The following is a 13,158-nucleotide window of genomic DNA, read 5'->3' as shown; positions in this document are numbered from 1 at the left end:
CCTTCAGTTCCATCTATGTTGTCACAAATGGCAAGATTTTTTCTGATTTTTATAGCTGAGCAGTAGTCCATTGTGTATACATACATCTTCTTTACCACTTATCTCTCCTAGGCATATAGGTTGTTTCCATAACTTGGCTACTGTAAATAGTGCTGCAGTGAACATAGGAATAAATAGATCCTGAAGAACATTTGTTGAACACCATAACTGGAAACTCCTTGGGAGGTGGCCTGCATTGGGTGACAGATTTTTCAAACTGCATTGCCAAGATTGGCTTGTTAGCTGAAGTCATTTTCCCCCAGTTCTTGCCAGTGCAGTATCTCTCAGCTTCCATGGTTGTGTTTGTTATAAAGAAATTTCATCAGTACTAGAAATTGATGATTTAGCCCTCTTCTAGTGTCGGCCTTCTCTTTTCAACTGCATGTTATCCACTTATGTGTGAAAAATCACTTGCAAAGGAAAGCTTGTCTGTATAAGAATCAACATACCAGTAAAAGAAGTTACTATTTGCCTATCCGAATCTCCCATTTTCACTAGTTCTCCTACTTGGTATTTGGCTTTTATTAAATATTTTTCTTACTGTCTTTTTAGTTACGTCATATTACTTTGTTGTAGTAGAATTTTGAGGACTCTTGGAAAATCATTTTCAATAAAGAAGTGCTATTTGATTCATCAGCTTTGTAGAAATAAAGCAGGAGCTTTATTTTTGACAGTGGGATGATATGTACTTGTGAGTCTTGGAAAGGATGGATAGGAACAATCTGCTGAAGGACAATTTCATTTTCTACTGGTGTGTGGCCTTTCAAATGAAATTAAACTTGATTCTGTGTTTTGAAGTGGTGATTGCATTTTATTAAAATTTTACAGAGAGCAGCTGTTGAGGATATAAACCCAGCAGATGACCCTAATAATCAAGGCGAAGATGAATTTGAGGAAGCTGAGCAAGTGAGAGAAGAAAATTTACCTGATGAAAATGAAGAGCAAAAGCAAAATAATCAAAAGCAAGATAACGCAGACATGGAGGAGCATTTGGTGGTAAGCAGATGACATTGCAGAGGGTGGTTTTACCCCAGGTGCCTGGTTTATGCAAAGGTCAGTAATAACTTTGACAGAACATGTGTGTCTTTGGTTGATTTTTCAGGCTGTTGTATGCAATTAAATGGCCACACTCAGAGAAAGAGAGCATAACAGATATCCAGGGCTTTGTGTTGGGAATGATTATTCATCATTTCCTGGCCAGGCATCTCCAATGTCCAGTAACCTGAACTTCCCCCTTTTGTTTCAACAGATGGCAGGAAATCCAGACCAGCAGGAAGATAATGTTGATGAGCAATACCAGGAAGAGGGAGAAGAAGAGGTAGGAAGGTGGAATGCAGGAGACCAATCAAACTGCCTGGTTGCATCACACTAGCCTTAACAAACTTCAGTAGCATCTTATGTCCTCTGTAGAAATGTTCAGAAAGACTTAGGCAGGATCAGAAAGGGTTCAAAGTGGAAATGGACTATGGCAGTGGAAACATTTGGTTAGAAGATAACAAAATGGGGTAACAGTCCTTTTTATTTCTCACTAGAAAAAAATTTAATTGAGGTAACATCAGTTTACAACACTGTGTGCTCTAGGGGGAGTAGGTTCATACCTCCTCAGATGTATGTTGCCACACCGCTCACCATCAAAGAACTGCAGACCATTGGATCCCCCCACTTTGTTCCCACTCTTACCCTCCCTTCCCTTCTTCACTGGAGATTTTGAATTGATAACACATTTGGCTTTGCAGGACTTAAGTTTTTGTGATCCAAGAATATCATCTCCTATCTCTTTTCTTCATAAAAAAAAAAAAATGAGAAGAACAAAGCTTTGCACTTTGAGGGGACCTGTTACTATTTCTGTAGACATTGCTACAGGGCCCTGTAGTATAGTGATTTTGAACTACACTTACCATCCTCTAAACATTAAAAAAAATTTTTGGTCTCTAAATTCGACATTCCCCATCTTGAGAACTTAGTGTCTTACTTAAATTTAATAATAAAGAAAAAGAAAATTATGTGAGGAGCTCAGTTGAATAAACTGTATTTAGGTGAAATGTCTGAACATTTCATTTTAATTTGCTTTTTATTACACATTTCTGGCATATTATTGTTGATCACGTATGTGTAATTTTTTTTTTCATTTTATTTATTTTTATTAAGGTAACTTTGATTTTACTATGTTGTATATGATAGAGTGGTTTATGACCACAGTTTCAGATGTGTTTCACCATACCACATCCACCACCAAAGCACCCTAGCATCCACTACCATACTCCATTGTGCTCCCTCCCCACTGTGTCCTGGTCCCTCCCCAACTTTCTCCTCTGGTAGATTTCTAGAAGCAGTTAATCAAAAGACTCCACCATGTGAACCACTGAAGCCCACTCAATGCTTGGAACTATGATGTGGATGATGTGAAGTCTCCATGTTTAGTTTCTCTGTGGGCCAGTAAATTAAAGCTTGCTTCATGGCCACTTCTTATCCAGGTGTCTTGTGTGACTTTGGTCCTAAGGGAACCACATGAAAGGATGAACAAATGACAACAAATGACAATAAACACACCTGCATCCCTTGAGCTCCTGCTCAGAGTACATGTGCTGCTGCACTCATATACACTGCTCCCTTCACTCGGTCTGCTTCCCAGCATTTTTATTGCATAGTCATCTTTACAGATCTAGCACTGCAATCTGTGCTTGTATCAGGAAAGTAGAAAAGGGTATCACTTTACAGCCATTGGCAACATGCATCTCTAGTCACAGGTACTCCAACTAGCTTGATCTCTTTATTCTCCCTCTTCCTCAACCTGCTGTTCATCCTAATCCAGACTCTGAGCTGCCTTATTAGAAGGAACATTAGCAAAACTAGCTGTTTTGAATATTAAGACATTGGCAAGAAAAATATGTTCTTGCAGAGTTACCTTGTAACAAGATGTCTAGACTAATATTACTTTGTTTTATTATGTCAGCAGCCAGAAAGCTTTGAGGGATTAAAAGAATAGTTCACCTTGGCTTCTTTTTAAAAAATTCAGAAGGTTCAACATAAAATTTTAATTAATATTTACTGATTAGTTTTTACTTTTATGTCATTTGCTAGAGAGAAAAATCCTGTGATAAAGGAGAAATCAAGGATAGAAAGAAAATAAATGCAGAGAGCAGCAAGGGAAGGAGAATTGGTGACTAGGGCGAGGCAATGGAGTGACCCCGTGAGCGCCTGCACCTTGGCAACTGCGTTGTCAGGCCACCCTGCCTCCTCCCTCAGAGTCCTTACTTTGCACACACTTAACACAGTTTCTATTTCTCTTTTACTTGTTCCTGCCTAGCTTTCCTATGGGCAACATCGTGCCAGGGCTTTCTGCCCCGCTCTTGCCTAGGCTATAGTTTGCCACGTGAGCTCTCAGGGGAAGCCCAGAATTCCTGTCCCTGTATAATTTTCACTTGAGCCCTTGAGTACCCTTTGTTCAGGTTGTCTTCTCTGCTGGTAGTTCCTGAGATGGTTATTATTGGATATTCCAACCTCCTAATATTTTTCCCAAATCTTCCCCTGAGGCAGGAGAAGGGGAGTAGTTACCAATACTATTCAAAGGCTAGAGAAAGAGGTGGAGGTCTCAGCATGCTGCAGCAAAGTGGAGAAAAATAAAAGGGAACACAGTGAGATACTCACCTAGAAGAAATGACCAGACAGCAGGGACCGCCTGGCAGAAGTATATATCTCTGTCTTGCCCAAATGTAAAAAACTCACCTGAATCTGATCAAACTTCTGACATTAACTATCAGTTTTTTTAAAAAATGGCAGAAATCAAAAACATACAGATTTCCAGTTGTAAGATGAATAAGTTTATAAGGAGATAATATACAACATGATGAGTAGAGTTAAAACACTTTTGAATGGTATGTATAGAAGTTGCTACGAGACTAGATCCTAAGAGAAAACAATATGGCAGTTTCTCAAAATATTAAAAATGGAGATTCCATATGACCTAGCAATTCGACTCCTAGGTATCAACCTGAAGAATACAAAAATACTAACTTGAAGAGGGGTATGCACTCTTATGTTCACTGCAGCATTATTTGCAACAGCCATGTTATGGATATAACTTAAGTTCCCAAAGACAGATGAATAGATAAGGAAAATGTAGTGTATATAAGCAATGGAATACTACTCAATTATCAAAAAAGATAAACTCTTGCCATTTGTCAGGCATGATTGGAGCTGGAGAGGATTATGCTAGGTGAAGTAAATCAGAAGGAGAAAGACAAATAATATATTGTGCCACTTATATGTGGACTATAGAGATACAAAACAGTCAGATAAAGCCAAAAAATAACGACCCCTGGAAATCGAACTGTAGAACTGAGGCTACGGAGAGAGAAGAAAATGGGGCAGGAACATAATGGACTATGATGGAGGACAATGGGTGTCTTGGTGGTGGGTGTGGTGTGGTAGAAATACCTGCAGGGGGAGATCCTGTCTCTGTAAATCTTATCTAGTGTCATAAACCATCATTGCCTCAATAATAATAATATAAAAAAGATTAGTTCAGGGCCTCCCCGGTGGCGCAGTGGTTGAGCCCTGGGCTGCGAAGCTGCCCGCAGCCTCTGCAGCGCTGGTTGGATCGATCCCTCGCCAGCGGGCAAGGGTCCCACACGGTGCGCAGACCTCTCTTGCCGCCTGCTGCTCCCCTCAGCAGTGTACTTCATCAGTCTGCCTGTTCTGCTCCTCGCTCTGGTGAATTCTCTCACCCTCCTGCGCTTCTGACTATACCCAGTGCTTGTATAAATAAATAAATAAATCTTTAAAACAAAGAAACAAACAAACAAACAAAAAGATTAGTTCAGAATGGCTTACATAAAGTTAAAAGAGACTAGAACATGGGAAGATCATAGCAGATTATGGCATCAGAAGGGACTATTTTCTCTCCCTCACCTTCCGGACCATTGTACAAGGGGTTGACCACCCTTGGGATGGAGTGGTATCAGGAGCAATAGATGTTATTTCCAGTCCATTCTTACTTACCGACCACATCCTTTGATAATTTACCAAATTAATGAGAAAGGGATAAATAGACTGAGTATACTTTGAGTGGGACTGGGAAGAAGAGCGAAGCCAACTCCATGATACTTCGATTCTAAAATAATTTGTTAAGTGACACTATTGTATATAATTTATTACTGATAATAGAAAATAAATTTTTAAGATACATTAGAGATAGCATCCAAAGCCAGCTTGCAATTTAATCCTTTCTTGGCTCTCCCTGATTTATAGGAAAACCAGAAAAATATTGAGCTTTAAGTTAGGATTCGTGTTGTATTAATTTCTATGTTTCCGTCTATGTTTAATTCAACAATTCATCCATCAATAATTGTTGAAGCAAATTGAATTTCTAATTCTAGAGAACAGTGAAATGATTATGAACTGAATTAATTACTCTGACATGGTCATAGTTTAATAAAGAATTCAGAAATTTTAAAAAAAAGAACCTTAGAGTTCTCTATACAAGAACTAAACCTTTTTTTTGGTATCTGTAGAAGATGATGGTACAATAGAAGATGATATTGTACAATATATGACAGCCAATTTATTATGCATGTTAAACTTATTGTATACCTTAAAGTTAACACAGTACTGTATATCAATTCTATCTCAATAAAAGAAATGGGGATATAGAGTATGTGAACCATACATGTTGCTTATATGATGTGTATATTTAAGGCATTGATTGAGGCCTTCTGAAGGCCATGCAGTGCCCTATAAGGTGCAGTGTTCTTACCTCTAATAGGTCTCAGAGTTTCCAGCTTCCCACTGATTTCTCAGGTGGAAGACCATTGCTGCTGTGGGTTCTGCAACCTTGATGCCCACAGCGACACTGACTTACGTCAGCATTTGCTCTTAGGGAGAAATTGCATCTTGCCAGGGCTAGTGTGTGGTACTTTATAGGCTTGAATTGTGAGAGTAGAGGACCTAAACAATGTGATTAGGAAATGTGCATTATTCCTGCTTTCTTTATTTTTTTTAAGATTTATTTATTTATGCATACAAGAACCAGGGTACAGGCCAGATGCGCAGGAGTATGAGAGGATTCATCAGAGACTGTGCGGGGAATAGAACAGGCAGACTGACGAAATACACTGCTGAGGGGAGCAGCTGGCGAGACAGGAGAGGTCTGCCGTGCCATGTGGGTAGCTCCCTGGCTAGCGTGGGATCGAACTTGTGCTGCAGAGACTGCGGAGAGCTTCACAGTGCTGTGCTTAACCCCTTGCACCACCAGGGAGGCCCACCCCTGCTTTCTTTAACTCTAGAGCAGCAGTGTTACTTTTCTAAAACACAAAAATAATTGGTTATTAGAAAGCATTCCTTATTTATGGTAAATATTTTATTTTAAAAAATTTGTATGGGCCTCCCCGGTGGCACAGCAGTTGAGTGCTGGGCTGCGAAGCTGCCTGCAGTCTCTGTAGTGCCGGTTTGATCCCCGGCCACTGGCGAGGGTCCCACATGGCGTGCAGACCTCTCCTGCTGCGCCCGCTGCTCTCCTCAGCAGTGTATTTCCTCAGTCTACCTATTCTGTTTCCTGCTCTGACTCTGGTGAATTCTCTCACCCTCCCGCACTTCTGACTGTACCCAGTGCTTGTATAAATATCTTTAAAAAAAAATTTTGTATTTTTATCAATAAAAAAATTAAAATGAGTAATGAGAAGCAATGTTGAGAAATCTGTGGCAAAATGTTTGCATCAGCTTTAGTAGAGTGTGGAAAACCTAATTGGTGAATTTATAAAAGAGCGATATTTGGCTTCTAGTTATAAGCCTAAGTAAGCATGCTTTAAAATTAGATTCTCCATATCATTTTTTTTTCCATTTCAGTAATACCTCTAAGATGAGTTTGAATTACTTTTACCCAAACATGAAGAGAAAATTAATAGAATTCTAAGATGTATTTTATGTCTGAGAACTTATAAAATTTCATTTGTGGGTCTCTTAAAGAGTAATTTAAATTGGTCTTTCTACATAGTCTGAATCAACACCTGGTAAACAACTTAAGTTGTTTGTTTTTTTTTTAAAGATTTGTTTATTTATTTATGCAAGAAATGGGGTACAGGCCAGATGCGAGGGAGGGTGAGAGGATTCACCAGAGACAGAGCGGGGAGCAGAGCAGGTAGAAGGACCGAAGTACACTGCTGAGGGGAGCAGCGCATGCAACAGGAGAGGTCTGTTGGACCATGTGGGACCCTCGCTGGCCTGCCAGGTTCAAACGGCGCTGCAGAGGCTGCGGATGGCTTCACAGTGCTGCTCTCAACCGCCTGTGCCACCAGGGGAGGCCCTGCTTTGTTTTATTTTCTGATTTGTTTTGTTTGTTTGTTTGTTTGTTTTTTTAAATCCACATATCACAAGAGTAGAGAAGCATAAAGTCCTAAGAAGTTCTCTATCTAGAGACATTGTTTACTTGGTATTCATCATCACTCAGAAAAGTGGCTCGCAGGCCTTGTGGCTAGAAATCATCTTGTAATATACATGAAAAATACAATGCTAGGGACAGACCTTACATTTGGAAATTTTGATCTTATCTCTGGTGTTATTGTTCTACACACACAAACATTCTCACTACCTGCAGCTGTGATGTTCAGAAAACACTGCTTAGAGAAATTGTTTTAGGATACATGGCTGTGGGTGAATATAGCAAGATTAGAACTTTCTGAAATTTCTGTACTAAATGCTGTGTATCTATGCCCATTTGCCAAAGACTTTCTTACAAACTTTTTGGTCTCCATGATTCACCCTACTATATGCACATAGAAAATTAAAAATCACTGATTCTAAGTCAGCCCTTTTCTTTTTCATATAAGAAATTTGAACTTCAGAGAGGTTAGCTAAATTTTTGAAAATCACACACTTTGTTATTGTTAAAACCATGATTAGAACCCACACTGTTCTCATTTTAAAGGCCACTATATTTAAGTTTTCCAAGCATAGTAACTAAATAGTTGATAAAGGCAAATTTTTCATTGAACTTAGTGAATGCACAAAGAATGATGGAATTGTAAAATCAATATTTTTTTTGCAACCCATAAGTAAAGGTATTTAAGAGCAATCATTAGTGCATGATAACACTAGGTAGAGGGCAGGGAGTTTTTGCATTAAAGAGATCAGACTGTCACTTATGAACCAACTTAGCTTCACTGAAAGTAGGGGACTTAAATGTGTCTTCTGATGTGATAAAAATAGGAAATCTATAGCATCATCTCTGAGAAACTCTGGCTTTGCAAATTGAAACTGAATTAATTTAAGTGTTCAAGGTAACTTCCTTTTATAAGAACTGTGGGGTTAAAAGAATGAATTAAGTGATACTTTATAGAAGCAAGTTAATCCATAATGTGGGTCATTTTATAGGACAAATCAATAACATTAATGAGTGCTATTGGGGAATAGAACAGATGTTAAATGAGGCCTTTGTTTGCATCATGATTAGAACAACTAACGGACATTTTAAAGAATCAGGAAAATATAAGTATGGACCAGACATTAGATGACACCCTGGGATTATTTATTAGGTGTGATAATGGTAATGTGGTTATATAAGAAAAGTCTGTTGTTTTTAGAAATGTATACTGAGATATGCTAGGGTGAAATGACATGATCTCTACAATTTTTTAAAAAATAAATAGAAAAGAAACAGGTGATGCAACCATGAAAATATACAGATAGCTTTTGAACCTTGGTGATGGCTGTTAGGAGTTCATCAACTTTTCTTCATGTGTGCTTGAAAAATTTTCATAATTAAAACAAATGACCTTATTGTTTATGTAGCCAAAAGAGTTGCCAAACCAAGGTTTTAATCCCAGTCTCTCTGACTCCATAGTCTATGCTAGTGGTCTGAAAACAATGGCCTTAGCCTATTTTGTACACTGTCTTTTTGGAACACAGCCATGCCTGTGTATGTACGTGTTGTCTAAGGCTGCTTCTGTTCTACAATGATAAAGTTGAGTAGCTGCTCCAGAGTCTTTATTGGCTAAGAAAGACTAAATATTTACGATCTGGCCCTTTACAGAAAGTTTGCTGACCCTGATTATGTAAATTTACATATGTTCTTTCCATTATACTGCAGTTTCAAGGCAGTTTCCTTCCAACTAATCCATGCTTAGTGTTCACCAACACATTGTCATTATTAAGGTTATAGAAGACATATCTTTGTTCATTGTACTTGATAGGGACACTTTAGCAATTTAATAATATTTAGTTAGACTTCACTATCATGTGTAATTAGAACTTCATAGTTTTCAGGTTGCTTTGAGATTCTGTGACTAAGGACAGAAGAGATGTCATGGTCACTGATAAAGCCTGCGGGTGGTGAGACAAGGGTGTCTTCTTTTTAGCTCCTTGCATCAGGAAATGTGAATGCAAAGGATGTTCTGTGTTTCTGCCCCAGGACGGATTTACTTCATGTGGGTGTAGGTTAGAGGCTGTGGGTGCAGCTGGCGTTGAGCTGGCTGGAAGAGTTTCGTGAAGGCTGGGCTCGTCCAGGGCATTTTTGAAGGGTATTCTCTGTAGGGCCCTAACAGGCCAGGTTTCCCCAAAGCTTGTCCAGTTGCTTGTGGTTATTTGTTCTGCACCTAAGCTGGACACCTTGAAGCTGTCCTTATGTTGCTGTTCCTTAATTATAGCACCTTTACTTGCCCATTTCGTGCATTTTTAATACCCATTTCTCCTTCCAGAAGAAATTTAAGTAATTTGATGTGTTATTCAAGAGAACTTACCATGGGCCTAGGGGAGATCAGTTATTCTTTTGAAACCAGGATACCACATTATGCTTAATTATTCAATAGTTTTTGAAGTGTAATGAAGTGACATAAATAAATATTTGGCATATACCTGGTTTTCAAAATAGCTAAATTAGAAAACAACTTCACCCTAGTTTTTTGTGAAATGTGATCCCTAAATAGAAACTATTAAAAATATCTGGATAATTTCTTTGGTTTTTGTTTTGAAAATAATGATTGGGATCAATGCTACATAAAAGTAGCAGCATACATAAAACTACTTAAAAAATGTAATTTTAAAACACTAAAGAGATAAAGCGATCCCATGCACTTTCATAGACGATTTTATGAAGCAATTGAGATAGTTGTATTCATTGTTCTCTATATTTTAGTCAGAAGAGTTTATTCATAATTATAGAAATGTACACCTTTTTTATTTTTTACTACATTGTATATATGTGGTAGTATTTTTTCTCTGCCTTCACAGAGCAGATGTTTTTTGCATTGATTCAGGGTTCATTCATTTTGCAGTATTTATTAAGCAGTTGCAGTGTGCCAGATAGGAATCTGTGCTGAAGACAGTGTGTTCAGGAAGACAGATGTTTCTTGTCTTTGTAGAACTTACACTCTGTCAGTCTTTTTTTTTTTTTAAAGATTTATTTATTTTTATACAAGAACCGGGGTACAGGCCATATGTGTGGGAGGGTGAGAGGATTCACCAGAGACAGAGCGGGGAACAGAACAGGCAGACTGACTGAAATACACTGCTGAGGGGAGCAGTGGGCGAGACAGGAGAGGTCTGCTGCACCATGTGGGTATCTCCCTGGCCGGCCGGGATCAAACCGGCACTGCAGAGGCTACGGACAGCTTCACAGCGTTGCGCTCAACAACCTGCGTCACCAAGGAAGCCCTCTCTCAGAATCTTTAGACTTCTATAGATCTTCTATTAAATGTTACAAGCTGAATTTCTTCAGATGTTACACCTAACATAAACCCTTATTCAAAGGAATCTGAAATTCAAACATCAGTGCCTCAATCACATTGTATTTTTGTAGTTGGTCTGCTGTGCATTTCTTCATACCTATATAATAAGACAAATCTTTGACTTTCATCTTTTTACAAATTTATTTCTTGTTTAATTTTGTTTCTGCTACTTTGAACTTTTTGCAAATCAACTTTGCTGTGTTTAAATGATTAAAGTGTCACCTGTTATCGCTGGTTTGTTACAGGTGCAGGAAGATTTGACTGAAGAGAAAAAAAGGGAATTAGAGCACAATGCTGAGGAGACCTATGGTGACAATGTATGTGAAGGGTCTAGGTTTCTATCTTGCATGCTCATACACATGCATGTGGAGATTTGCATGTGGAGCATATATATCTGAGGTGCAACTGAGTTTAGTGGGGCCACCGAGAGTTAGAGAATCTGGGGCAAGAGAAGATTAGGAAAGAGTAAATACACTGTTGTCTAAAGGATCATTTTACTTCATTGCTTTCCTTTCTCCAAAAGTGATTAACTTTGCACTGTTTTTTTTTTTTTTAAGGAAATTATTCGTCCCACTAACTCTATGCCCTATCTCTTAATTTTTCTTTTTTTCTTTTAACCTGAAGGCTGATGATAAAAACAATGATGGTGAAGAACAAGAAGTTCGAGATGACAACCACCCTAAAGGCCGAGAGCCACACTATGAGGAAGAGGAGGAGGAGGAGGAAGATGGGGCTGCTGTTGCTGAGAAGTCACAACGAAGAGCTGAAATGTAGCCGTGACCACTTTTGGACAATACTCAGCCAATGGATTCTTTTCAAGCTGCTCAAAATCAATCTGCCTACTGAACTCTAGGATATTTAATTACAAAAATTAATAATGTAGACTTTTTAAACTTTTTTATTAGAAATTCTCATACATTTATATGAATATTTTTTGATAACCTAGGTTTAGCGCTTCTTTTATATTCAATTTAACACGAACAAGAAGAAAAACAATAAGGGAAACCTTAGACTCAGAATCTCATTTTTCGTAGTTTATATGATACTGAAAAGGACATTGATTTTTATATGTTTCAACTTGTTATTTTTCATCTTGTTTCCAGGTATTCTGTTGTTTGCCTTTGAAAAAGTACAGGATTTTAAAACGGAATGTCGTTAAATGATGTGTAAACTTTAAGGAGAATGGCTGGTTTACTAATTCCTGCCTTTCTGAGGTTCTTGTATAAAGTTCTAATGGAATTTTCACCAGTCACTGTATCTTTGGAAGATCTGTGTGCAGAATAACATGATTGAAAAGGCATTTGTGTAATAAAAACATTTTCAAACTTTTTAAATCAGGTAGGGAGAGGTCTGGCTTTACTTAAAGTCAGCTATTTTTGAAAGGAATAAAGTTTAAAGTTAAGAGTACTAAACCTCATGTGACAGTGTTCTGGACTTAGATATTTCAGTATTCAAATAAGATATGACACATCAGTGCATTAACTTTTCTAAAGGATTGACACCTTGTTTAATAATTCCATGTGTGTGGATGATGTTTCTATTCAGTATCCATTCTGAGTACTTGTTCTGGAGTCATATCTTTGTTTCAGTTCTCCACAGTAATGTTTTCTCTGTTAGCTCTGTGCCTCAATATGTAATCATATTTTGATGACAAGTATAAAATCTTACCAAACTGTATAATTGATTGGGATGATTTTTTGAAAACTACATGGTCAGATATACTTAGTGGTGTGATAAACCCATCACTTTCTTTTTCACTTGATTGGGTTTGCATAATGCCTGTGTATAAGGGATATTGATGATCACAAAATTTTTTAAATCCCTTAAAGGAATTTATAATTAAAAACTTGTCTTGGGAAAGAGTTCAGTCTGAAGCATAATGATATTTAAATATATAGAATTAGGTTATATAATTCATATTCCATAGTTTTATAATAATTCTCTCAATTCAGAAAAACAAACTTCAATTTCTATCATTGTTGTATGAATGTAATTTTAATTTTTAAATAACCACACTAGTGTATGGTTTTAATTATCCTAGTTGCATAATTGTGTATGTATGCATATAAATGTTTTGTTCAAATGTATTTTGGATTTTCAATAATCACAAATCAAATCTTAACTTTTATGTATAAAAATCCTTTATGTAATGTAAAATGTATAATATTGTACATAATGTTCAGATTACAATTATTTTGGTGAATTAGTTTGTATTTTTAATGTTCCAGTTGCAGTATTTAATTATTTGAAACACATTGAAACTTGATAATAGTCAATAAAGCTATAAAAGCAAATGGAAAATCTTTCCAAGTATGTTATTTCTTATTACTTTCTGATCTTGTAACATTCTTCTGTTGTTTTTTTAAAAAAAGGAAAAATTGTAGGAGTTATCAGTATATAT

The 13,158-nt window shown here is 37.3% G+C and overlaps 1 protein-coding gene across 2 annotated transcripts in view; it reads left to right on the top strand.

Annotated features, from left to right (window-relative positions):
- Window positions 1-11,531, top strand: part of GOLIM4 (golgi integral membrane protein 4) — a gene marked incomplete at both ends in the record, with an annotated part of 106,025 nt that extends 94,494 nt beyond the window's left edge. For both annotated transcript variants that reach the window (XM_084232394.1, XM_084232393.1), the window contains 4 exons: window positions 868-1,035; window positions 1,289-1,357; window positions 11,003-11,074; window positions 11,382-11,531. In XM_084232394.1, coding sequence (XP_084088520.1) covers window positions 868-1,035; window positions 1,289-1,357; window positions 11,003-11,074; window positions 11,382-11,531 — 459 coding nt within the window. The remainder of the gene's footprint in view (window positions 1-867; window positions 1,036-1,288; window positions 1,358-11,002; window positions 11,075-11,381) is intronic.
- Between the last annotated feature and the right edge of the window lie 1,627 nt (window positions 11,532-13,158).

Source organism: Talpa europaea, assembly GCF_964194135.1.
Source record: "Talpa europaea genome assembly, chromosome: 4".
In the NCBI taxonomy this organism is placed as follows: domain Eukaryota; kingdom Metazoa; phylum Chordata; class Mammalia; order Eulipotyphla; family Talpidae; genus Talpa; species Talpa europaea.
This window is presented reverse-complemented; position numbering and strand designations above follow the sequence as displayed.